General features: G+C 50.8%; 3 protein-coding genes across 12 annotated transcripts in view; 2 read left to right on the top strand and 1 right to left on the bottom strand.

The window, feature by feature from the left end:
- The window catches only part of ACKR2 (atypical chemokine receptor 2), a 70,706-nt gene extending 64,848 nt beyond the window's left edge, over positions 1–5,858 (top strand). For all 10 annotated transcript variants that reach the window (XM_049693657.1, XM_033402038.2, XM_049693656.1 and 7 more), the window contains one exon: positions 3,475–5,858. In XM_049693657.1, the coding sequence (XP_049549614.1) occupies positions 3,475–4,664 (1,190 nt within the window). In that variant the 3' untranslated portion in view covers positions 4,665–5,858. The remainder of the gene's footprint in view (positions 1–3,474) is intronic.
- Positions 5,859–9,686: 3,828 nt separating this feature from the next.
- Positions 9,687–12,316, bottom strand: LOC101285967 (5-beta-cholestane-3-alpha,7-alpha-diol 12-alpha-hydroxylase). The gene has a single exon (XM_004277932.3). The coding sequence runs from the start codon at positions 12,142–12,144 to the stop codon at positions 10,609–10,611; it is 1,536 nt and encodes a 511-aa protein (XP_004277980.1). The 5' UTR covers positions 12,145–12,316; the 3' UTR covers positions 9,687–10,608.
- Positions 12,317–15,377: 3,061 nt separating this feature from the next.
- ZNF662 (zinc finger protein 662) overlaps positions 15,378–26,362 on the top strand; it is a 45,677-nt gene continuing 34,692 nt past the window's right edge. Inside the window, 6 exon segments of the mRNA XM_049693648.1 lie at positions 15,378–16,250; positions 20,607–21,242; positions 22,540–22,666; positions 23,317–23,368; positions 23,370–23,437; positions 25,882–25,983. Coding sequence (XP_049549605.1) covers positions 20,991–21,242; positions 22,540–22,666; positions 23,317–23,368; positions 23,370–23,437; positions 25,882–25,983 — 601 coding nt within the window. The 5' untranslated portion in view covers positions 15,378–16,250; positions 20,607–20,990.

Here is a 26,362-nt window from a genome sequence, read left to right on the forward strand (position 1 = left end):
CTCTGATTCAGATACTCCTGCCTCCCTTATAAAGGACCTTGTGAGTACAGTGGCCCCACCGGGATCATCCAGGGTACCCTCCCTAGCTCAGGATCCTTAATTACTTCTGTCAAGTCCCTTTTGATATGTAAGGTAACATATCCACAGGCTTCAGGGATTAGGATCTGGATATTTTGGGGAGGCTACTCTGTTGACCTGTAGGGAGACTACATTTCCCAAGGAGGCTCCATAAAGCCTTGGGGGCATTAATGGTGGAATCTACCAAGGCTGGACCAGCCAATGAGGGCAAAACCTGGGCAAGCAAGACCTCCTGAGCTCAAATCACACCTCTCTCAGGTGGCCCCTTTTGAAAACTGCTAGACAGGGCAGAACAGAGGCCGAGAATGAGATGAGACCAGGGACAAGGCACTGTTTCTGAGTCTGAAGACCTGGGGCTCAGATGCGCTCAGCCAGTGACTTCCTGCGTGATTGTGGAGAAGTTACTTTGCTCCTGGGTTAAGTGGGGCTGACCGTTCCTTCCTGGTTTGCCTTCCAGGACTACCAGAGTTGACATGAAAGTGCCTGGCCAATTGTCACGTGCATATGACACATGTTGGTTGCTGTTGTCATCGTTGTTGGTATTATTGATGAAAGTGATGGGAGGGGCTGGTGGCCCCAGAGGTCCAGAGAATGTGGAAAGATTCCCAAGGTGAGCGATCAGGAGGCCAAGGCCCCGAGAGGGAAAAGAACGGAGTGTTCCAGGTGAAGGGAGCCTTGTAAAGGTGACCTGGTCCAGCCCGGGGCCTGCTGACCCTGACTTCTGGCTTTGATCAAGGCAATTATCAGACTTGGTTGTTTGCTAAAGCAAAAGCCAGAGACTTTCAGAAGCCAGGTCAGGATCAAGGTCAGTGCTAACAGACCAGAAGAGCTGGTATTTAATTAGTGGTAACTCCTGACTAATAAGCCCTAATCAGGCCCAAGTGCAGAAGGGCACTCCCTCCTCCCAATGCCAGCAGCTCATGGACTCCCAAACCAGCCATGTGCTGGGGGTGGGGGTGGGTGCCTATACTGGTGCCCAGGAAAGAGGGGCTCAGGGACAAGAGAGCCCAGATGCACAGGAGGGGAGTGAAGGACGGAGAAAGGAAGGCACAGGGCCAAGTTCTCAAGGCCAGTCAGGAGCAGAGCCCAGCCCTAGTTAAAGCCTCCCAGGCTGAGGTCTTGGGGTGGGGTTAGGACATCTGTGTTTCCCCAACATCTGGCCCAGAAGCCAGTTGACAGGAGCCCAAGGGTGGGGCAGAGGCTCAAGGAGTAGGAGGACTCCAGGGCTCTCCTGAGAGAGGTTCTGCCTCAGCAGAATTGCATATTTCCATCACAGGGTCACGGTGTCATGGATACTAGAAGGGCCAGCTGAGGACCTGAGTCAACATTTCTTTCAAAATTCTACCTGGAAAAAAAAAACAGACTAAACTTCTACTGGGAGGGAAAGGACTGGGGAAAATGTTTGCAATATATATGTAAAAAGCTAAAATCCTTACTATATAAAACCTCTTATAAAATGAGAATCCCACCCATTAAAACAGTAAATCATGCACAGAAGACATACATACAAAACAATACATTCAGTGTATTAACAGTTCAACCTCATTTGAGTCAAGGAATAAAAACTAAAATACAGAGGTACAAGGTGGAGTTGATTTGTATTTCTGGGTTTGTGGCCCATTATCATCACCAGCCAACAGGTCTTATTCTGGTGGCTGTGCATGATTGCCTGCTCGGGCCACAAATTCTTTTTTTTATCTCTTTCCTCTCTCCTCCCCAAACCCTCTTCCCCATTGGTGAACAATCTAATGGGCTGAACATGAAGTCTCTCTCCTTTTAGAACACAGAACAGGATTGAGCATAATCCCTTGTTCATGACATGTTTCTCACTGGTTCATGTGAGGCTCTCTTTTTAAAATTATGTTTAATAATACAATTAAAACCTGGGAAACTGCTGCCCAGAGAGAACTTGACCATGGACAGTGACCTGCCCCATCCCATGTCTCTGGCTTCTCCTGCCCAGGCAGCCACCATCTTCAGTCTTGTGCCTATCTTTCCCCTGTCTTTTATCTCTTTGAGCTCCTTCACAGCATATATTCATATACTTCCTGAGGTGGTGGTTGTTTTATATATATATATATATATATATATATGTTTCATTTGTCTTAATTTTATTAAAAAGAGTATCATGTAAATATTTTTATCATGTATGTATTTTTATGGAACCTGGAGATAGCAGTAAAGAGGTAGAGACACACAGGGTGATGATGAGGGTTGGGGGAAGGGGTCTGTGATGTTTCCCACGTTTCAGTCTTAGGTGACCGAATAGCTGGTGGAGCTCTTCAGTTAGATAGACAAGGGAGAGGAGAAGAGGCTGGTTTGGAAGATGATGAACTCAGCTCTGGGCAAAGCAATAATTTAAGCAAATGTTTATTGAGTGCCTCCTATGTTCTGGGCATTCTTCATAGAGCTCGAAATGCTCTGCCTGAATTATAACATTTAAGCCTCACAAGAACCCCACAGAAAGGCACTATAATTAATATCATGTTAAAGATGGGGAAACTGAGGGATTAGTAGGTTTAGTTCTGAGTCTGTCGACATGCTGGTTCACACCTTTCTGCTGCAAACCTAGAAATAATGGATAAAATATTTTTAAAATATTAAATATTTATAAATGAAGATATTGACATTAAATATGTATAAATAAAATATTTTTAAAATAACCAAAGGAAGGGAAATCCTCAAGTGAGAGAAGTAAAGAGAGTTCAAAGCCAGAGTAGGCACACTAGGTATTTATAGAAAAAGCAAGCCCCACTGAAGAGAAGCTCTCATTAAAAAGAAAAACTTATAAGCCACACAAAGAAGAATAATTTCAAGCCACACGTGGGGAAGAGTATGTACACAATAAATAAGTGAATTGGTATCCCTAAATAATAAAGAAAAACATGAAAGACATTATCAGTCTTTATAAATGATGAGGGGGAAAATAAGAGAAACCATCAGGAAAGAAGTGAGTACTGGGCTTCCCTGGTGGTGCAGTGGTTGAGAGTCCGCCTGCCGATGCAGGGGACACGGGTTCGTGCCCCGGTCCGGGAGGATCCCACATGCCGCGGAGCGGCTGGGCCCGTGAGCCATGGCCGCTGAGCCTGCGCGTCCGGAGCCTGTGCTCCGCAACGGGAGAGGCCGCAACAGTGAGAGGCCCACGTACCAAAAAATAAAAATAAAAAAAAAGAAGAGAGTACTGTGAGAACATCTGAGGTTAAGTCAGCTACCCAAGGTGACATAACTATTAAGTGGTAGCCTTGGGCTCCTCATCCTTGTTCCCGTACTTGCTAGCCTATGGGTTACTGGCGTGAATGCTAAGAGTCTATTGGACACCCCAGAGCACTGGCTAAAGTGGGTTTGGAGAGAGGGTGGATTTGTCTCCTGTTGCTCACACTGCTCTCTGGCCCACAGAGCTCCAGCACTGGATGTGTCCTCCCGCCATGGCCGCCACCGCCTCTCCTCTGCCACCCAGCACCAAGGTGGCCAGTTCTGAGAACAGCAGCTCCTTCTATGACTATGAGTACTTCCTGGGCGACGTGGCCTTCATGCTCTGCAGGAAGGACGAGGTGCTGTCGTTTGGCAGAGTCTTTCTGCCACTCTTCTATGGCCTGATCTTTGTGCTGGGCCTGAGCGGGAACCTCCTTCTCCTAGTGGTCTTGCTCCGGTATGTGCCTCGAAGGCGGATGACCGAGATCTATCTGCTGAACCTGGCCATCTCCAACCTCCTGTTTCTGGTGACGCTGCCCTTTTGGGGCATCTCTGTGGCCTGGCATTGGGTCTTTGGGAGTTTCTTATGCAAGGTGGTGAGCACCCTCTACACCATTAACTTCTACAGTGGCATCTTCTTCATTAGCTGCATGAGCCTCGACAAGTACCTGGAGATTGTCTGCGCTCAGCCCCACCACCGGCTGAGGACCCGGGCCAAGAGCCTGCTCCTCGCAGCTGCCGTGTGGGCTGTGGCCCTGGCTGTCTCCATCCCCGACATGGTCTTTGTGAGGACGCAGGAAAACGCCCCAGGCGTGTGGGACTGCTTTGCGGATTTTGGGGGGCACGGGACCATCTGGAAGCTCTTCCTCCGCTTCCAGCAGAACCTCCTGGGGTTTCTCCTCCCCCTGCTTGCCATGATCTTCTTCTATTCCCGCATTGGCTCCGTCCTGGCCAGGCTGAGGCCCCCAGGTCAGAGCCGGGCTCTGAGGATGGCCATAGGCCTGGTGGTGGCCTTCTTTGTGCTGTGGTTCCCGTACAACGTCACCTTGTTTCTGCACTCGCTGCTGGACCTGCAAGTCTTTGGGGACTGCAAGGTCAGCCAGCACCTGGACTATGCGCTGCAGGTGACAGAGAGCATCGCCTTCCTCCACTGCTGCTTCACCCCCGTCCTCTATGCGTTTTCCAGCCGCCGCTTCCGCCAGTACCTCAAGGCTTTCCTGGCCACTGTGCTCAGACGACACCAGGCTCCTTACCTTGCCCAGGCCCCACCGTCCAGCTATTCTGAGAGTAGTAGGCTCAGTGGCCAAGAAGATATAACTGGCATGAATGACCTCGGGGAGAGGCAGGCTGAGGACTCCCCCAACAAGGGGGACACAAGGAAAAATTCAGCCTGAGTGACCACACCACAGTCCATGAGAGCAGATGGGACCCAGCTCAGCTGTGCATCCACCAAAGTCCTCCCTTCAGAGGTCTCAGTGACCATGTTGCTAAACCAGTCAGTTCTTGGTCCTCAGCCATCAGCAGTGTTCACTGTCTCCTGTCTTCTCCCTCCTCTTTCTCCACTGCCTTCCAGGACTCCATACTCGCTGGCCTGAATGGCTGCTGTAGTTTCCCAGCTGACCTCTGTGCTTCCTATCCTCGTGCTCTCATCCAGTCTACACCCAGCAACCAGAGTAACCACAACACCCTCAGCCATCTCTCCCATCCCCCTCAGAGTAGCCCGAGGCCTGCCACCCACCAGACTTCCGCCTTCCCTGTGGCTCAGCTGGGGGAATATTACTGCAAGACTGTTTGCCATCACAGCCTTGAAGGTGGATCCAGGGTCTGGCAGTCAGGAGGGGCTGGAGGTGCTCCACACATGGGAGTCTGCGGGTGGGAGGCAGAGTGAACACGTGTTCCTGGTGGTCCAGGAGCATCTGCCTCCCTCTGCCTCCCACGCCCCCTCTCAGGAGGCTTCAGGGCTCCCTAGACCCTGCACTATCAAGTCCAGAACGTTTGTCCAATTTAAGCCTGGAGCTTTCACAATTAGAATCCCATACACCGTTTCACGCTTGTACTCCTTCACCTCCCTTTTCATTTCCTGGTTGCCACGCCCATTGTTCTTTCCTGCAGGTTCCAGTCCTTGCTTTTGCGCTTTCTGGCTCCCTTATGGAACAGGGATCATTTTCCAGCCAGGTATCCCCTCACCCTTGTCGTGTAACTGAATCCTACTTGCTCTGGGAAACCACTCCGGGGTCACTCTGCCCTGTGCTTAGGGTGGAGGTTGGGTAGAGCATGGGTCTTTGATCAGTGATGACCTTATGTTTCCCTGGCACAGTGATTCATTTATGGATGGACACATGACCCAGGCAGAGCTTGTGAAATGTAACGTGACTAGAGCATGCTAGAACAGAGGCATGAAACTGAAGCCAAGGGGATGTGAGGTCTGGAGCTGCTCCTTCATTGGCTCGAACTTCAGAAGGTGAGGTGACAGCAGTGAGTGAGCAGATCCTGGGGGCAGCGCTCGAGCCCTAGAATCAAGGCACGGCTGAAGCTCATCCCAAGCCTGGACTTGACAGTGACACGAACCAATAAATTCTTTTCCAGTTTGGGGTGGTGGTGTTTTGTTACTTGCGATCTAAGGATTCCTGACGGATATGCCCTGCCTGGGTGCTTCATGTCTCCCACGGTCAGCATCCTTCCTGCCCGCTGACACGTCCACTGAGAAGCCTTTCACCAGGGAGCCCCTGGCCTACAGTGCCATCTCTCTTTCCTGAGCTTCTGAAGCATCACTGCTTTCTCCTACCTCCCAGAGCCACGTGGCACAACCTGCCATGTCCTGCCGTGTCTGTCCTGCAAAACCCAGCACAGAGCCTGGCAGACAGTAGTGCTCAGAGGGAAACCTTTAGATGGATAGATGGAGACCAGGAGGACATACGGCTGGGTGAACGTAAGCTCCGGGGAACAGGGACTCTGCCTGGTGTAAAATCTGCGTCCCCCATGCTTCAGTCAGTGCTGGGAATGTAGTAGGTGCTCACTACCTTTTTTTTTTTTTTTTGAATGAATAGCTGGATGGATAGAGAATTGAGCAGGTGGTCAGTATCCTGCCCACTCTTTCTTCTCTTCCCCTGAGCTTGGATGGTCTGGTCACAGCACATGTGTCATGAGCAGGGCTGTCCCTGGATGTTGCCTGAGTTGACCTGGCTGATTTTTCCCACTGTGTCTCAGCTCTGGTGCCTCTGGTTCTCTCTCCCCAACGCCCCAGATTCCCCACTGTCAGGAAGGACTGTGAGCCCACTCAGTCCCCTGGGAAATGAAGATCCTCTGGATATGAAGGTGGTGGTTTGTTTGAGGATGTGGTGGTGACGTTCTGTTTTAGAGCTCTTGAAATCTTGCCCGACAGGGGAACCCAGTCCTGCCCACATGGCAGCCTGACTGGTGAGATACAGCCTGAGCCGTACTGGTAAGATCTAGGTTCCCAGAGTCTCTGACTTGGGTGCCCGTGACACACAGATGGGATGGGACAAGGTATGCCAGGCAAGGGACACCCAGCAGGGCTTGTCACCAGCATTGGTGGACTTGCGTGTGTGCACGTGGGTGGTCTGTGTGCGTGTGTCTGTGTTGCTGTTGGGGCCGTGTGGAGCACATATGGCTGTGTATATGGATCTAGCGTGAATGTGTCGCTGTGTCCATGTGCGTCTGAGTATGTGCCCGTGGGTTTTCCGTGTGTTCCTATGTGCCTTTCTCCGGCTGCGTAAATGTGGGTGTGTGCTCTCTGTAAATAACAGGTGTATAAGATGTGGTGCCCTGAAGCCTGTGCCTAAAGGGGAGGAGAAGGCCTGGCTAGAGGTGGCCCATTGGTCCCTCCCACTGTCCAGTTGCTGTACACCACAGCCGACCACAGTGAGGGCTCTGAGTGCAGTTTGCGAGAAGGCTCGCTGGCACTGGTCAGGGAGTGAATTGGAGGTTGGCTCTCATACACAGGTCAGGATGGAGAGGGCCAGGACAGTGCCCTCTCCATCCTGACCTGCCTTCCCAGCCTGGACCTTGGTTCCTCCTGCCACTCTCTGTCCACCCCGAGGCTTGGCTTCCCGTCTGCACTGCCCAACATACCTGTATTTCCTACCTGAGGTCTGAGGAAAGCCCACAGGATTCTCTTGGCTCTCAGGCTCTGCGGCAAGGGAGACTCTCCCGCCTGGCTGAGCCAGGGAGAAGGGTGGGCATGGCTCTGCTTGGGAACAGGGCTGCCCACCCTCCACCTTGTGAAGTGTGGTGTGAGCGTTCACAGCAGTTACTGCCTATAGAGAAATATCTCTTTATTTTCCTAGGGGCCTGCAATTCCACCACTGGCACGTCATTCCTGATCTTGCTTTGTTATAAGCTATCCTCAGAGAGGATACACAGAGGGAGAGAAAATTTGGTGCAGAAATGAGGGCTTCGCAGACAGAACTGCTGGGTGAGGACAGGCAGCAACTAGATGCGTCCTTGTGGGTCTCAGTCTTTTCGCTGCCCCCTCTGCCGGGGCAGGAAGGGTGCCCTTGTGGAGGGTGTGTCCAGCAGTCCCCAGGCCAGGGGGAATACAACTACAGGTGCCACGGGCCCCTCCCCTGCCAGCAGGTGGGCATGGGCCTCCATGTGCACAGGCTAATCCTGGCTGCTCGCCACTTCCTGGGGGGAGGGGCTGTTGTTATGGTGGGCATCCCTGACTGTGGGATGGTACACTCATCTTCACCTCACACCTGACCCCCCTGAGGCTTCCCTCGTCCCAGGCAGACCCTCAAACCGATCACAGGATCCATGAAGTTCCTGGGACATCTGCACGTGGTCACTCTCAGCTGAGGCCTCTTTGTCCTGACTTAGTGGGCTTGGGCCCACAGCCCCGTCCCAACCTGTCCACAGGCCTGGCTCCTGGTCCACAGTCCTCTGGGTGTGTGGAAAATGAAGGGATGCAGCACCCACGTCCGGGCAGGGCCAAGGACGTGTAGGGAAGCCCTGTGTCTTTATCCCTGTTCCCTCACCTGCTCTGGCACAGGGCCTGGCTGCGTGGAGGAGGTTGCTGGTAAGTTGCCCAGAGACACCTCCTGGCCTCCAAGGCCCCTTCTCCCTCTCCTGTGTGCCCCATGGGGCTCTTCTCCTTGCGCCCCTGGCCCTTGTGGAAGGGGGTCAGATGCCTGGCTTCTCCTAGCCAGTCAGAGCTCTATCAGGCTCCAGGCAGATGTCACCATTTGGGGGCAGCTAGACCCAGAAGAAGGCAGGCCCCAGCCCAGAGTCACCCAGCTAGTGAGGACAGACTCCTGTCCCCGGCCCGGCCCCTGCCCACTCTAACAGCCTGTTATCCTGGCCAAACTTGGGGCTAAACAGGCAACCTTAAGACAAAGGAAGAGGCCAGTCAGAGGTGTAGGGTTGGGGTAGCAGAGAGAAGCCCCCTGGGTGGTCCCTGCAGGGGGTCCATGCTGCCTGGGCCTCCCTTCTCCAGGACCCTCTATCAGCTCCCACGGTCACTACCCTTCCTGTCCCAGCCCCAGCCAGGGCCCTGCCGTCAGCCCGCTGCAGCTCTGGCAGTAGCACCCTCTCACTCTCTCCCAGCCCTGGTAAGCACGCCTGGCAACAGGGATTGTCTCCATTTCACAGGCCGGAAAGCTGAGTGAAGGTGGGAGGGGAAGGAAATTATTTGCGGACATGAAGTAAATTAGCCGAGTCTGGAAGTCATGTTTCTGTAATTTAATCTACATTTAGGGAATTGGGGTCAGAGATGAAGGAATAAGATACCAAGCCCTATGGGTTCCAGTCTGGAGCAGGGGGCAGGAGGCAGAAACCAGGACACGGAAAGCAATGACATAACAGATGTGCTGTGATACACTCGGTGGCAGGGGAGATCCAGGGGATGGAGATCATTTCTGGTCAGAGGATGGGATGGGCGAGGTTCAAGAAGGCTTCCGGGAGTAGCTCGCACCAGGGTTAACAGTGAAAGCGAGCCCTGTACTTTACGGACAGTTCCATTGGAGAAAGTTGCCGGAGTTGAATTGCACTGGATTGAAAATTTGGGGACCAACTGTGGCAAAACTTAAATGTCAGGTGTGTGGAGGTGATGGGGAGCCAGAAAAGTAAAAGGGGGACACCCAGAGGTGCTTTTGGAAAAAAAGTCTCTGGCAGCAGGGTAAATGGAGGGCCCACAGGCCCCACGTGGAGAGAAATGTCGAGTTCTGAGCTATGAGAAGGGCAGCGGGGGATGCGGGGGGAAGCGGGGGGGGGACAAGGTTCAGTGGCACCACAGGGGTCAGGCTGACAGAACTCTCTCCCTATGGGGGAGAGAAAGGGAGGGGCCAGTGTGTCTCCTCTGTATCTGCCTCGGGGGAAGGGGTGGATGCTGGTGTCCCGAGCAAAGAGAGGCAGGGAAATCGGGAGAAGCAGGTGGTTCAGGGCAGAGGCTGGGGGGACAGATGCTGAGTTCTGCGTGGGCCGAACTGAGTCAGAGGTGCTGTGAGACCCCTGTGGGGAGATTGGGGGTCTGGAGGTAGCAGAGAGCTCTGAGCCCAGCGATGGTTGTGGAAACCAAGTGAGGGGTTGAGATCACCCCAAGGTAGGGGTGCAGAGGGGAGAGGGGGGCACGGAGGAGGGACCCTGAACAACTCCTATGTGAAAGGCAGCCCTTCTCTAGAGCTGCTCTATCCAATACAGAAGCCACTAGCCCCACGTAGCTATTGAGCACTTAGGATGGGGCTAGTCTGAACTGAGATGTGCTCAGTATCAAGGGTTAAAAAGTACATACCAGATTTTGAAGGGAAAAAGAGATGTAAAAATATTTCATTAATACCTTTATATGGACTCCCTGTTGAAATGCTAATATTTTAGATATATCAGGTCAAGTAAAATATAGTATAAAAATGAATTTCACCTCTTTCTTTTTACTTTTAAAAAAATGTGTCGACTAGGAAATTAAGAATTATGCGTGTGGCTTGCCTCATACTGCTATAGGATGACACTGTTCTAAACCCTGAATTCCACAGGATGTGGAATAAGTGTTGAGGAAAAACAACAAAAGCAGAGTGGGAGGGTGGAGACTAACGTTTGCAAGATGCTGCATTGCCCACCGTAACCAGTGTCTATACTGCAGGACTTGTCAAGGCATGTATTAGCCCCCAAACTGAGTTGCCCACAGATATTTCCCCTTCCCTGGACTTCCTGTGAGAGGCAGTTTCTGCAGAATCCACTGTGAGAGACAGTGTTTTAAAGAGAGAAGAAGAAGCCTGTGAGGCGCCTAGAAGGAGGCCAAAGAGCAGAGAGGGCAAGCAGGTCAGAGGAAGGGCTGGTCTGGGGCTTCAGAGGGCTGAGCGGAGCTGGAGACCCCAAGGGAAGCCCCTAGCCAGGCTTGCAGCCACCTGGGCAGAGCTCACTCCACAGGCGCAGGCGGTAGCGGAATCGCACCTCGTGGCTGGGCTGTGTGGTGCCAAAGCCCCAGCGCTGGGGGTCCACGGGTGGCACAGGTGTGTCAGGGTCCACCAGCTCCAGGTCAAAGTGTGTGACCACGAGCAGGACAAAGAGCTTCATCTCGCTGAGGGCCAAGAACCTCCCAGGGCAGATGGAGACACCCGAGCCCCATGGCATGGTGTAGTGGTGGATCTTCTTGCCTGCCTTGTAGAAGTCTACTTTTCGGCTGCCGCTGGGGGTGAGGAAGCGATCGTACTTGAAGGTGGTGGGCTCCGAGTGGATGTCGGGGTCCATGTGCACTGAGAGATAAGGGAAGAGGGCCAGGATGTCTCCATTGCGGAGCAGGTACTCCTGCCCATTGGCCATCTTCAGGCTGTGGTCACTGTGCACCACCCTGAGGAGGGTCGGCGCGGCCCTCAGCCGCAGTGTCTCCTCCATCACGCTGTCCAGCACTGGCATGCGGTGCAGGGCACCGACATTAAAGTTGAAGGACTGCTTGGCCTCCAGCCTGGCCTCTCCCAGGACCTGGGTGGCCTCCTCCCTCACAGCCCGCATGGCTTCTGGATGCTTCAGGAGGAACAGGAGGACCCAGAAAGAGGTAGGCCCTGTGTTACCCTGGGAGGCCCAGAGCATCATGAAGTTGAACTTGTCCTGCATGGCTGGGGCGACTCCCTGCTCCCTCAGAAACTGAAGCATATAGGTGATCCAGTTGCTTATGCCGTACTTCTCCATGTTGTGTTCCACAGAGAGCGTCTTATGGAAGAGACGCTGGAGCCGGCCCACTTCCAGCCACTCCCGGGGTCCCAGTAGGGAGTAGACAAACCTGGGGAACAGGCGGTCGAACTTGCGGAACTGCACGAATAATTCCTCTGCCTGTAGCAGGTCCTGTTCCTTGTCCTTTGTGTAGCCAAACAAGCCCAGGTAGCCGGCCTTGAACAAGATGTTGTAGCAGAAGTGAAAGAGGCCATCCTCACGCCAGCTACTGGCATCCAGACTGGGGCCCGTGGGCCCCAGCACAACCAAGGACAGGCTGTCCAGCATGGCTTTGTTGAGCTCCTCCAAGCCATTCCCCATGAGGTGCTTGGTGCTGGCTGAGTGTATCATCTGGTAGTCTCCCTGCAAGGAGCGGTATCCAAATACCTTTAGCACCAGGCTTTCCGCATACTCCACAAAGTCTAGTCTTCTCTGCATATCCTTGAGGATGGGGCCAAAGGAGAGAGGGTCCATGACAAAGGTGAAGTACTGGCCCCCTAGCTGCACCGTGAATATGTCCCCGTGTTTAGCCCGCATGTGCTTCAGAAATTCAAACATATTCTTCCGGAAAGCTAAAGCATGGCCCAGCCAGGGCACGGAGCCCTTATCCAGAGGGGGCTCCTTGGGTCTCTGTTGCCGGAGCAGCTCCTGCAGGCACAGGTACCCCACAGTGGCCACAATCAGAGCTCCCAGCACCAGACCCCAGAGCACCATGGCTGTGCTCTTCCAGGTTGAGCTCTGGACACGTTGTTCTCTGGGTGCCAGAGAGTTTGGGAGGTCTTGACAAGTTGAGGGTAGAAAAATCTGTCCACTTGGACCTTGCCTGGTGACTGCAAGTTACAGTAAATAACCCTGGCGAGACCGTACCTGGGAGCAAAACGTTCCCCTGGATTTTGTTAGGACCTTGTCATGTGGGAGGAGGAGGCGGGACTAGGAAAAAGCCCAGAAGGAAACCTCTAGCTATGGTCACAGCCCCCTCACCAGCTTCAGGCTTTGTTCTGACCTTTTCAGACCCAGCTCCAGCAGCTTCTCTGCCAAGCCTTCCTTGACTCCATCCTCACCCCCGTGACTTACTGATTATTCACTCCTTTATTTACTCATGAATTCATGTATTCATTAATTTGCTAGTTCATTCAGCAGAAATGCACCGAGCACTTACTAAGTTTCACATCCACCCCTTCCTTATCTTTAAAAGACCCACAGAACCTCCCAGACAGAGGACCCTTCAAGCACAGGCTCAGACTTCAGTCTCCAAGCCTCTCGCCAACTGGCTTGCATACTTCTCTAGCAAGAAATACAGAGTGGGGGGCTTCCCTGCTGGCACAGTGGTTGGGAGTCCGCCTGCCGATGCAGGGGACACGGGTTCGTGCCCCGGTCCAGGAGGATCCCACATGCCGCGGAGCGGCTGGGTCCGTGAGCTGTGGCCGCTGAGCCTGCGCGCCCGGAGCCTGTGCTCCGCGACGGGAGAGGCCACAATGGTGAGAGGCCCGCGTACCGCAAAAAAAAAAAAAAAAAAAAAAAAAAAAAAGAAATACAGACTGGGAATCTTGGAATTATGAAATGTCAGAGATGATAGGGACTTCAAACAAACTGTTTTATTTTACAATAAGGATCTAGGTTCAGAGTGTAGTGGGGACTTTTTCTGATACCTGCTCTAGCTTGGGTGAGGTGAGTTGACAGTTTACTGGGGACCTTCTGTGAGATGTCAGGCCAGGTCCCTGCCAGTATGCCCAAGAAGGGGAAAGCTGTACCGTTGACTCTAAGGGTTTAGTCAAGCAACCTAGCTCATTGTTGCAATAGGTGATGAGGTTCAGACTCGATTCAACCAGTTCTGATAACCCCCAAGTTACTCTTTAACTTCCTAAATGACCTGCAAACAGGGACTTTGTCTCCTCAGATGACCATAAGATTCCTACATCCCCTCTTGAGGGAGCTCCCTTTGCCTTGTGCAGCTCCTCCCAGCAGGGAGCTGAAAACATCCACACTCTGCCTCCATGAAGTCCTCTCTGATTGCTCATGGCAACCACAGCAAGTACTCAGCTCCACCAACTCTCCTTAGCCTTAGAATATGTTCAGAAAGGGAATTCCCAGGACTTCCCTGGTGGTGCAGTGCTTAAGAATCCACCTGCCAATGCAGGGCACACGGGTTCTATCCCTGGTCTGGGAAGATTCCCACATGCCGTGGAGCAACTAAGCCCGTGCGCCACAACTACTGAGCCTGCGCTCTAGAGCCTGCGAGCCACAACTACTGAAGTTCGCGCGCCTAGACTACAGCCTGTGCTTCACAACAAGAGAAGCCACCGCAATGAGAAGCCCGTGCACCGCAACAAAGAGTAGCCCCAACTAGAGAAAGCCCGCGCGCAGCAACGAAGACCCAACGGAGCCAAAAATATAAATAAATAAATAAAATTTTAAAAAAATAAAAAAAGGGAATTCTCTGGTGATACAGTTGTTAGGACTTGGTGCTTTCACTGCGGTGTCCCAGGTTCAATCCCTGGTCAGGGAACTAAGATTCTGCAAGATGTGTGGCGAAAAAAAAAAAAAAAAAAAAATATATATATATATATATATATATATAAAATCAGAAACTGTGGGTCAAATCCAAAAAGCTGAACTTTGTCCCTCAGTTTTTAATGGATGGCAGCACCATCTTACATTCATTCTCACCTTCATTTATTCATTCACTCACACCCACTCATCCATTCATTTCCCCCTTTCTTGGAACAGCACCTTCTATCCATTCAACAGATGTTTACTGTGCACTCAATTGCCAGAAATTTTGCTACAACCCTAAATGAGATAGACCTTGTCCCTGCCTTGTTGGAGTTTATGGCCTTGACCAAAGAAGCATATCATCACAATTGTGTTAAGTGCTGCAAAGAAGGGCAGAGTGGAAGGCTTCCCTGGTGGCGCAGTGGTTAAGAATCCGCCTGCCAATGCAGGGCACACAGGTTCCAGCCCTGGCCCGGGAAGACCCCACATGCCGCGGAGCAACAAAGCCCGTGTGCGACAACTACTGAGCCTGCACTCCAGAGCCCGCGAGCCACAACTACTGAGCCCACGTGCCCCAACGACTGAAGCCTGCACGCCTAGAGCCCGTGCTCCGCAACAAGAGAAGCCACTGCAATGAGAAGCCCGCGCACTGCAATGAAGAGTAGCACCCGCTCGCTCGTCGCAACTAGAATAAGCCTGCGCACAGCAACAAGACCCAACGCAGCCAAAACTAAATTAATTAATTAAATAAATTTTAAAAAAGTGGGGGGGGCCAGAGCGGGAAGGAGGGTGGGGAGTCAGGGAGGCCACACTGATCAGGTGGTAATTAAGTGGAGACCTGGAGGACAAGGCCAGGCCAATGTGTGCTGTGTGTAAGGGTGTAGGGGACATGCTTCTAAGGCATGTGGCAGGGTCGTCCCAAGGGAGCCTATGTGGCCGGAGTGCTCAGAGGAGGGGGAAGAGTCTCCAGCTCAGTGCGGTTTCCGTCTTTGACCCATCACGCGGCACCGAGCCCTTCCCATGACAGCAGGTCCAGCCACCCGTTCGTCTGGGTCCGGGCCACTGAAGGGTGGCCAGATATACCAGCAGGTGGAGGCTGGCCTGCCCCTGGGAAATCGGCCCACGAGGCTGCCCTCCCAGTCCTCCGGAATGGCCGGGGCCCAGCAGGGCAGAGTGAGGACCACAGGCCTGCGTCAAGTCTCAGCCTTCCCCACTCCAGCCGCACCTCCGGGTGAGGGTGGGGGTGGAGTCACCATGGTGGGATGGTGGGCGGGGCAGTCGAGGAGGATCAACAATCAGCATAGGCGACCTCCGGGCCTGCTAGAGAGGCCTTGGGGCCTGAGGGCCGGAAAGGCGGTGACGTACTTCCGCTCCCCGCCGCCTCCGTAAAGGCGTCTTTAGGTAGCCGCCGCAGGCAGTTCTCAGTCCTGAGGCGCCCTCTCTCCGTAAGTCGGCGGAGCTTTGCGCAGACGGTTGTGTGTCTCTCATTTCGTCTGCGGAGCAATCAGTAAGGGAGTGGGGCTGAGGGGGGGAAGACGTGTCGGAGAGGGCTGACTCCTTCCCGCCCACTGTGATCGGGAGAAGGAAGGCTTTATTATTACTTGCAGCAAGTAAGGAGAACACCAGAGCTCTTACCCAAAGCAGTGTCACCCTGAACAGCAAAGTTGGGGAAGGTTTAAGCTAATGATACATGCATATCATGCATATTCATGAGGGGGCTTGAGGGGAGCAGAATTTAGCATAGAATCCGGGCAAAGGTTGACAGAGTCCAAGCTTTAGTTGATGGAATTCAGGAGGGTTGACATCTTAATTCCATCCTCCACCTGGGGGGGGGGGCTTAGTTCCTGCAGAACTCAAAGATATGTTATTACGTATATCCCTTGAGGAACCAGGAGGCTGCCCCAAGGCTGCCCTATGGTTTCTTGACTGGTCCTCCGGTGTTTCTGCATTCCCTCCTTTAAGATCATTAATTACTGAGACCTGTTCAAGGGCAAGCGTTGCAGCCGGGCTTAGATCACAAAATGGGTTAGGCCAGAATGGGTTCTCAAGAAAGTCATTCTTTGTTCTCTTTCTCAGGGGACCCCCTAACCTATCTGCTTAGACCGCTGCTGTTTCCAATGCGTGCGCGCTGAGAGAAGCCACCACTTAAGGCTCACCTCATTTGCACATTACGTGGTGGGCTGGAGGGTGGGATGAGTTCTTTTTTGTTTTTTTGGCCGCTCTGCACAGTATGTGGGATGTGGGGCCTTAGTTCCCCCACCAGGGATGCGCGGAGTCTTAAGCACTGGACCACCAGAGAAGTCGCTGGGTTGACCCACAGGGCTCAGGTGGGTTTCAGGTGCCGTCAGATCTCATGTCTTTTCATTCCATACATGGCCCAGAACTTTAAGCAACTGTGCACCGGCGAAAGAATTTGTTTACCTGCTGTGGTTCCTCTGGGCATGCTCTAGACCGGCTACACTGGCTATCCGTTGAGTCTTGTTTGCCCTTTGTTCCAATTCTGAGTGATATTGACTTCTCCCCCAGTGCTAGCCACTTCCTGCCCACTGCCTAACCCCTAGGAGTCAACAGCAGTACCTTTGAAATGGAGATGCAGGGAAAAAAATTATTTCACTCTACCTTTAGATCAGAAATAGTCTCATTTAACTTAGAGCTGGGCTTATTTATGGCTCCTCTTCCTCCCTAGCTTTCAAGTTTTCTTTTTTCCAGGAAGAGAAGGAAACCCATCCACAGCACCTGGGTTCTTGACAGCCTGGCCCCAGGTTAATTACCTTACTCCTAGTCTGCATCTCATGTACCAGGTGACATTGAAGCCAGTGTAGGACTTAAAGGGCAAATTGGATTCTTGTCTCAACTCTGTCACCAACTCACGACATGATATGGGACATTTCATTTCACCTTTCTGGGCCCTGCTGTTCTGCTATATCAAACAGGAGGCTGAACTTGAGGTACTTGCCGGCAGTGAGATGCCATTATAAAGGTACTGGGCTGTTCATTCACTAAGAGGCTAAGAGATATGAGGGCATATGGTGGAAGTGAATGAAGGAATAGGATGGGGATTGGAATAATTGACATTGGGTGCCTATTCTGTTCATGGCCCTGTGCTGGTCATCCCCATTGCCACTGTGACCACTTATTTTTTACCATTTAAGAATTTTACCATTCTTATTTTGAGAATTTACCATGAGCCAAGAATTACGCCAAATGCTTTACATGTTTCATGCAATCTAGTTCTCATAACCCATATCAGGGATCTCCAGGACCACCTTCACATTCAGAGATTCCCTAGAAGAACTCACAGGACTCAGCATATAGTTTTACTCATGACTAAGATTTATTACAGTGGTGTACTAAGGATACATAACCAAATCGTAAGGCAAAAAGACACGCATGGAGTCTGCAAGAATCCCTGTACAAGCTTCCTAATGATTTCTTGAAGCATTTACGAGAGATATTAGAAAATACCTTGACATGAACGAAAATGAAAACCAAAACTTACGGCATATAGTGAAATCAGTACTCAGATGGGAAATTATAGTTGTAACTGGATTTAGGCAATTATAGAAAATGATTATAATGATCATGAACTATGAGGTGATAACTCCTAAGGTGATATTGGCATGACTTACATGTCAGAGGGTGGGAGATGGTCTAGGGTGTTACACGTTTTATAAATAGGAACTTCTGAGCTAACTAGGGATGAGATGATGCGTATAGTGTGGGAAGACATGGGGAGGATTGAGGAAAAGGTGAAGTAATTGTTGCAGAGTCTGGTCGTAATGATCACGTGGCTGTGGAAGGAGAGGAACAACCTTGGTTGGGAAGAAGAAAACACCTTAGACTCTGAAGTCAGGGGCAGAGGGAGGGATCGTTAACCTATCTTAGGTTTTGTCTGTGGGATATCTGGCAGATTTAACCCAGGCTTTTGCCACTAACTTCAGTTTGACTACTGGCCAGCAAATGATCTTAGTTTAAAAACCCTCAGAATCCTCCCAACAGCCATTGACTCCAGAAAGGAACAGCCTCGTCAAGAAACAATAGAGGGCTTCCCTGGTGGTGCAGTGGCTGAGAGTCCGCCTGCCGATGCAGGGGACACGGGTTCGTGCCCCGGCCCGGGAAGATCCCACATGCCGCGCAGCGGCTAAGCCCGTGAGCCATGGCCGCTGAGCCTGTGCGTCGGAGCCTGTGCTCCACGACGGGAGAGGCCACAACAGTGAGAGGCCTGCGTACCGCAAAAAAAAAAAAAAAGAAAAAGAAACAATAGAACAGTATTAACTTTATGGACATTGATGTGATTCCCTTTAGCCTCATACTGTTATGCTGGACTCTCTTGTACAATTTTCACAGATCAGTGACTTTTCTAAATTCTCTAGCATGAATGGTAATGGACAATTGTATTGCCCTGGATTTTTTGCTAGCCAGTTTAGCTGGGATATGTGCCATTGCTAGTTTTTCTTGTCTCACCTGGATTAATGACACATTTAGCTGGCTTCGCTCTGGATGTGGAGGCTGACATGGTCTTTCCTCCAGTGAGCCTGGTTATACCACTGTGAGTCGTAATCATGGTCACTCTTGTCCAATGCTACCTAAGACAAATGGAACACATTTGGCCCAATCCTCTATCTGTACAATTAATTAGAGTATCTGATGACCTATGTGGTGATTTATGCTCCCGAGAATTCTTCCTGTGTTAGAAGTTAGGAGGTAAAGTTGTAGGGGAATGTGTCTACCATGGTGCCCTGGCAATTTCACGCATATCTATATAGGCTGTGCAGGCAAAGCCTTGAACTATAGCTAATTTGAGTCTTGGCAGATCATCCTGTGAGCATTCCAGAACATGAGAGGATGAGAGGAACTTTACAAGATTTTGAGGCCATCTTCCACTTCTGTCCCTATCCCCATGGGAGGCTGCCATGAGACAATTTGTCATTGCCTCCCAGATTCTGATGAGGCATGAGGCTTTCTGCCCCACTCTCCTCAGGTTATAACTGCAGACTATAACACTGTTTAGCTGCAGTCTAAAATTGTCTCCTCAGCAAGGCGTATGCCACAACCCACGTTGCAGTCATCCAGCCCCCTTTCGTTTCCGTATCATTGTTTTTGGTGTGTGGGACAAGGACTTGGGGAATTGGGATATTTGGCTACTCTTCCTTTTGCTGTTTATGTAAGTAATACATTATATGAATCTAAAAATGGCATATTGTATCTTTACTGGTCAAATCAGTTGGGAGTTAGCCTTGGCCTTGGCCTTGCCTGCTGCTGTGTGTTTGACAGAAGAACAATAGAGAGAGTAAAAATATATGGTTAATTATGACAGACTATTCCTCTCCTCTTTCGTTTTCTAAAAAATTTTGAACCAAACGCTGATCATAGTCATAAGAGACCTTTTTTCAGGTGGATGATGACTTAGTCATCAGTTATCTGAGGGCTCCTTGTTCTGAGCTAAAACTCCCATAATTGTTTTGTCACCAGTTCAGTTTTCTCCATCTGGTCCCAAAGAAAATCATGGGAACATTTTTTTGTATGCTCAACCTTCCTAGTGATCTTTCCCAAGTTGAGTCTCTGCTTCCTTCTCAGCACTCACAGACTATCAGCTAGTGTCCCTTTATGAGTTATTCCAGTATCCTCTTAGAAACCAACCAACCAACCAACAAGCCTGGGAGTTCATCTGAGGTCTCCTTTGCTCTGTGACTTTTCATAGGTATGGTATCTGTAAGCTCTCAGTACCTGGGTAGCTATAACGCATCTGAACCTGTAGACTTGAATTCCTGTGAAGCAGACATCATCTTCCTTCCTTGTTCACCCAGGAGACTGAATATACAAATGAACAATGGCCAAACCATATAGAAAAATAGAACTCTGACCCACAATCTGCAGCAGCCCGTCCAGGAAACCAACCCACTATCTGCAATAACCAGTCCAAGAGTTCAAACTACTATCTGTAGCAACCAGTCCCGGAAGCCAAAATAACTCCTGTAGTAACCAGCCTCAAACAGCCAGAATTTGAATAATGCTTCCCAACCAATCACATCAGATGCTTTGCATCTAGTAAGCCCTCATGCCTACAATCTTTAATCAGAGCATACCTGAAGCCTTCCTTTTTTCCTACTACAGAGCTTTCCCACTTCTCTGCCAAATGCAAGTATGGTGGCTGACTTCCTTGCTATAATAAGCTCTGAATAAATAGCCGTTGCTTGTTCTCAGTTGGGAGGTCTTCCTTTATTTCCACAACTTTCTTTAAAAGCATAGCTTCCTGACATGCTGTGTGATGTTAGGTAAGTCGTTTCCTCTCTTTGGGCCTCACTGTCTTCAACTGAAAAACTGGTTCAACATTTAATCATGCTTTGATTCAACAAACATTCTATGCCACTTAAAGAAATTGGGCCCTAAGAGGTGCGAGACGTTGGGCGGATGTTAGAGGCACAAAGATGAACATATCAAGGACATAGTCTGCTCTCTGGGAATGTAGAACTTAGTAGAAGGAGGCAGATATGTGAACAGGCACAGTCAAGTGAATGCTATGGATGCTTATACCGGCATCCATCCTACAAAGGTTCAATGAGGTGGAGAAGAGTGGTCAGTGGGAAGAAAAGGGCCGGGAAAGGATTCCCAGAGGAAGCCTCCTCCCCAGCCTCCCCCCACCCCCACCCCCACCCCGCTACCGTTCTCCTTGATTTCTGCAGGGCCTGGAGCGCTCTGTGTCTCTGGGAGAGCTGGACCACTCTCCCCTCCCGACTTTGCGTGGCGAGAAGGGAGTACCATGGAGACGCGGAGCCCTCCACCGTCCTAGAAAAGCCGGAATGGCAAAAGTGCTGCAGCCTCCGCCTTTCGCATGCAGAGACCTGGCCCACGCAGAAAGTGGGGAGCTGGGCATGGGGCTGGTAGGGGCTTGGAGCCTGGCTCTTGTTCGGGCGGCTCCCGGGCGCGGGTGGGGGGGGGCCGCTATGTCAGGCCCGCCGGGGTCTGGAGCGTCCCTCCCTGACCCCGGGTAGTCCCCGGTCGGGCCCGGTGAGCGCTGAGCCGGCGCCACGAAGCTGGCTCGGCTCTGCCCGGGGCTCTAGGCCCACATGAGGGGCGGAGAGGAGGCAGTGCGGCTACCGATAAACCGGGGTACAGCCCAGAGTGGAGGGCCCAGAGGAACAGGTAGGGGAAGAGTGGATTCGACATCCCCCAGGCTTGCGGCGGCAGGGGAAGCACACGTGCAGATGCACAGGCATGAGCCAATTCTGGGGCAGAGGTGTCCCAGCACAGAGCGCTGTGTGCGGCGACGAATGGCCAGAATTTCCACGACTGGTTTTACAGAGCTGGTTTTGTTTGAGGTGGGTCTTGAGAAGTACATGAGCTTGCAGGAGTAGGAGAAAGGATCTGGATCTTCAGGTCGGGGGTGGAGGAGGGGTGGGGACGGAGGGGGGTGTAGGTCCAAGGATACAGATCTGGGCAAGGAAAGGGATTGGGTTCATAACGGAACCGTGACAGTATAGGGCATGAGGGTGGTCTTGCAGGGGATGATCCTTGGGAAGTAAGCTGGGTCCGTGAATGGTGACTGAAGTTGTCTGCAGTTCAGAGAAGCTGGACTTCTTTAGGCAGGCAAAAGTGAGCCAGCCAAAGTCTTTGAGCCTTGGAATGCTGGGGAAGTTGCTGTGAGAACATTGCCGGGCAAGGACTGATGGGAATGGACCAGAACTGGCCCCTCCATAGTATTGAGATTGAGACCCTGAATGAGGCAGTGGCTGGGAATTATAAGAAGTCTTGATGGCTCCAAGTTAGCACTGTTTGTGTTTCTCAAGGAAGAGAGTGAGAGAGAAAGGCAAGAAAAGAAAAGGTGCAGGAGCTAGGGCTCCGAGAAATACAGAAAAAGGAACACTGAGACTGGGATGTGGGGAAGAGAGTAGGGTAGGTGCGTTAGGGAGTAGTCAGAGTTGGGCTCTGCCCTGTTGAGTACAGCCTCTCGAGCAGCCTGAGTGTTCTGAGGGGCCCTTAGCTGCCTCTTTGGCTGGTGGCAGTGACTGGGAGGGAGAGAAGAGCAAGAGTCCTAGACAGGGGCAGCAGGTGTGGCAGGAGTGAGGATAGAAGACAGTGTGCCATAGTAGGTAAGAGCCAGAGAGTCCCACAGGCCTGAGTTCTGTCTCAGCCCTTTAACTCGGGGGATGTTAATCTCTGAGCCTCAGTTTCCCTTCTGTAAAATGGGTCTAATGTCCTTCTCACAGTCTGTGAGGCGTGCCCAGAGTAATATATGTAAAGTGCTTGGCACAGGCTCAATAAATGTCAGTTGCTCTTGTTATCAAGGGTTGGTGACCTCTGAAGGAGGATACACTGTGGAGAAAGGTTGGCACTTAGAGCACATATGGAAACGAAAAGGGAAAACTTGCAGAGACTCATGAAAAAGATGAGAGGATGTTTGCTGAAGTAAAAATGAAGAGACATGAGAAGATTGGTAGCTGATCCCTTATATCTTTGTAAGTAGGGGGCAAAAATCTGTTGCGAGTTCCCTTAGACATTCAGAATCCAGAAACTCAGTGGGCATCCCCTCCAGTACCTCTTAGTGCCTGGGTCTACCCAGACTCCAGGCCTGGGTCCTGGGATTGTCCTAGGGCATTTAAACACATGTTGTTTCAGGAGTCAGTGACCTTCGAGGATGTAGCCGTCTACTTCTCTGAGAATGAATGGACCGGCCTGACCCCTGCTCAGAGGGCCCTGTACAGGGATGTGATGCTGGAGGATTATGGGGCCGTGGCTTCCTTGGGTAAGGGTCTTTCCCTCTGGACTCTGCCTCTACCCTTTGGAATTTCTTGGCTCCTTCTTCCTCAAAGGCTCAGGAGTCTTTGATAACCTCAGTTGAGTGGCAGCTTCAGGCTCTTGTATTCTTAATGACCCAACCTTAGTGGTTGCTGGGAAGTAGGAATCCTGGTATCAATTCAGGCCTCACATAGGACTTCCTTACCCCCGGCTGAGAGCTTCTGTTCTCCTGACTCATGTGCTGTGGATACAGTGGGAGGAGAGAAGATTCCTGGTGCCCCTCTGAGCCCTCAGTTCCCACCACCTCAGTTTGGGAGACCCAGCCCAATACCAACCATCCTCATGCAGACGTCTGAGCTTGAGAGCTCTCAGAGAGGGAGAGCACAAGAAAGCTCAGTTCCTCAAAGAGTGAAGTCATCTGTTTGCTCACTCACACTGTTATTGAGCGCCCCTTCCTCTCTGTTTCCTGACCTTTGTGAGCCTCCAGGCCCCTCTCCCCTGGGTCTCCTGTCCCTTTCCCCTGACTTCTTTTTCTTGTTCTCCCTAGTAATTTCCCTTCTTTCCCCTCCCACCCCTGAAGACACAGGCCTGGGAGGAGCCCTGGGGTTGCTCTGTGTCACCCTACTCACCCACCTGTCCCATTTCCTTCCTGTCAAGCAGCATTTCCATTTCCCTCTGATTTTCAGCCGGCTCTGATTTTCCAGCTGGAACGAAGCACCGTGGAGCTTGGCTCCTCAGGGAGCTCTGGATGGAGAGGGCCCGAGGGGCATCTCCTCAGGTGAGTGAGGATACATGTGCCAGTCATCTGACCAGTTCCCTTGTCTTAATCTTTAAATTGTCACGGGTGTGTTCTCTTAACCTAGTGCTGTAGACACCAGTGGGATTCCTTGTTTTCCTCTGTGTTCCCATGGTTTTCCATCTTGAGTCCTTGCTGTATTCATCCGGGCTCTTCTGTCTGCCATCTTCATGCACCTGTTTTTCCTTTTCCCCATCTCCACTGTTCTTTTCAGGGCCGTTATGTATCTTTACTCCCTGACTTTTCTGTTTCCTTTCTGATCTGAGGTGGCCTTTCTACTTTCCTGGCCTGCTTATAATCTTCCAGCAGAAGATTCGGACTGCCCTTTGGGGTATCATGGCCTTTTTTTTTTTTTTTTTTTTTGCGGTACACGGGCCTCTCACTGTTGTGGCCTCTCCCGCTGCGGAGCACAGGCTCCGGATGCGCAGGCTCAGCGTCTATGGCTCACGGGCCCAGCCGCTCTGCAGCATGTGGGATCTTCCCAGACTGGGGCACGAACCCGTGTCCCCTGCATCGGCAGGCAGACTCTCAACCACTGCGCCACCAGGGAAGCCCTTATCATGGCCATTTTTATCACTAGAAATCAAGAAGTCTAAATAACCCTGAGCCAAATACTTCCTGTTCCTCAGGGATTTCTGGTGGGAAAGCCCTGGCATTTGTTTAGGCCCAACACAGGGCTTCCCTGCTCCTAATTTCCTACTGAGAACTGTGTCCTCTTATTGCCCCCTGGCCCCATTTCATCTTCTTCCCACAGAGGCTCTTCTGTGGGCACAGGTGACTTGAGCTGTGCCCTCAACTTCCCCATTCACACAGTTCCTTGCTGTGTCTGGAAGTCTTTCCATGTTAGGATACCGTTGATTGCAAGTAACAACCCAATTCAAACTGGCTTAAATAAAAAAGAGGAATTTATTGTTTTGTGTAATTGGCAAGTCCATAGGTAGAATGGGCTGCAGGTACATTTGGATCAGAATTTCAGTCTCTGCTCTTCTCTGTCTCCTCGTATGTTGGTTTTGTCTACAGTCTGGCTCCTCTTGTGGTTGTAAGGTGATCGGTAGTTGTAACCAGGACTGTGCTTCTTCACACCGATGGAGAGGAACAGAGCAGGCCTTCCTTAGGCTTTAACCATTGTGAATCACAGTCCCAAGTATTGCTCTGCTGCACCATCTTAAGTCTTATGCCGGCTCTAAATCGGTCTCTACAGCCAGGGAAAAGCTCTGCACTGATTGACTTGGCCTGGATTGCTGGTCCCTGAAAGGATCTCTCATGTAGTGAGTGGGATGGGATAACCTGTTTGGCTTAGCTCAGTGAGGGCCTGTACCAGGAGCTGGACTTGGGATCACTCCCACCCAAAGGGCCTGGCTACTCCCTAGTGGGGGAGGGGTAGAATGGATGTAGGGAGGCACCTACAGTGTCCTCTACATTCTCTCAGCATCTCAGTACCTACTCTCCCTGCCACTCAAGGGCATTCTCATCTCTGCTTTAGGCAGAAAGCTAACAGCTAAGTTATTCCTTGAGCAAAACCCTAACTCCCTGACTTGCAGCAGCCCTCCTTGGAGCTCATGTCCCTACTCAAAGTCTTAAAGAAGAGAGTACTCACGAGGCATATAGTCCTTTGCCTCAGCAGCATGAAAGGTCATCATTTTTTTTTTAAGTCCTCTCCATATATATATTTATTTATTTAATTAATTTTTTTATATAGCAGGTTCTTATTAGTTATCCATTTTATACATATTAGTGTATATATGTCAGTCCCAATCTCCCAATTCATCACACTGAAAGGTCATCATTTGGAAATTGCAGAATTGATCTGTTTCTTAGGAGGATTTGGTTGGGAGTTACAAAGAGACCAGTCTTAGCTAAGTCTGAAGAATTTATTAGAGTGGACCTTTGTAAATAGAGGTGTTTATTGTTAGAGCAAGAAGTGACTTCTGGGAATGGCTGAATGAGGCTATGAGGCCATTTCTTATGGATGCCATAAGACATGAGAGACCCATTGTTGATCCTTTGTGAAAAGAGAAGGCAGTAGATAAATAGATAGGAAGGAAGGGAAGTAAGAGGTGGTGCTTTCCCAACATAGCCTCAGGAACAGCTCCTTGCAGTTCTTTCCTATCCTGATACTTTGCTATGTGAATTGGCTTTCAGCTCCTAGGGGCAGGTGCAGAAGAGACCTTAGTCTTTCCTGTTTCTTCTTGACATTTTAAAATGAGTGATAACTTTTTGTATATTGGTGAACTGATGGAATCACAACTTCCCTGAACCTCTATTTCCTGTCCTTTATATTCTTATTACTCTCAAGTTTCAGGTCACTGTTTTACCAGTCTTTCCCCCGACCTTCATTCTCCCCTACCACTTCCGTCTCAGCTCCTTTCCTAATGGGCCCCACTCCTCCAGTTGAGTCAGCCTTATTTATATCTTGATCCTGGCAGGATATCCATTTCTAAAGCCTGCTGGGATCTCCCATCTTGAGCAGGTAGAAGAGCCATTGAAACCGAAACTGCAAGGAGAGGGTCCAAGCCTAATTTGTACCGGTAAGTGAGAGGGAAATGAGCACTTTTCTCCCAGTCACACATTTTTCTCCTGTCTTTCCTTTGTAAAGTGTTAAAATTCCATTCCATTTATGTTCTAAATAAAAGACCCTCTAAAAATCCCCAAATCAACTAATTAATCAGAGGAAATGTAAACTCTAAACTTCCAACTTTTATTTGGACAAGTGCAGATAATTAAATTTGGATGGATCTTTCATCTTAGGCTCAAACTGAACAGAGGGCTTACCTATCTGGCTGCAGTGGTCAATCAATATGTTAAAAGGTAAATGCTGTATTTTTCTCATTGTGTTCATTGCTAGGGATCAGAAATCAAGTAATATATGGCTCCTATCCCGGAAAGGCTCACAGTCTGATGAGACAT

Source organism: Orcinus orca, chromosome 10 (assembly GCF_937001465.1).
Source record: "Orcinus orca chromosome 10, mOrcOrc1.1, whole genome shotgun sequence".
NCBI lineage: Eukaryota > Metazoa > Chordata > Mammalia > Artiodactyla > Delphinidae > Orcinus > Orcinus orca.

What these genes read in the sequence shown, in the direction of transcription:
- LOC101285967 (XM_004277932.3), bottom strand. Translation starts at nt 12,144, where the DNA reads ATGGTGCTCTGGGGTCTGGTGCTGGGAGCTCTGATTGTGGCCACTGTG.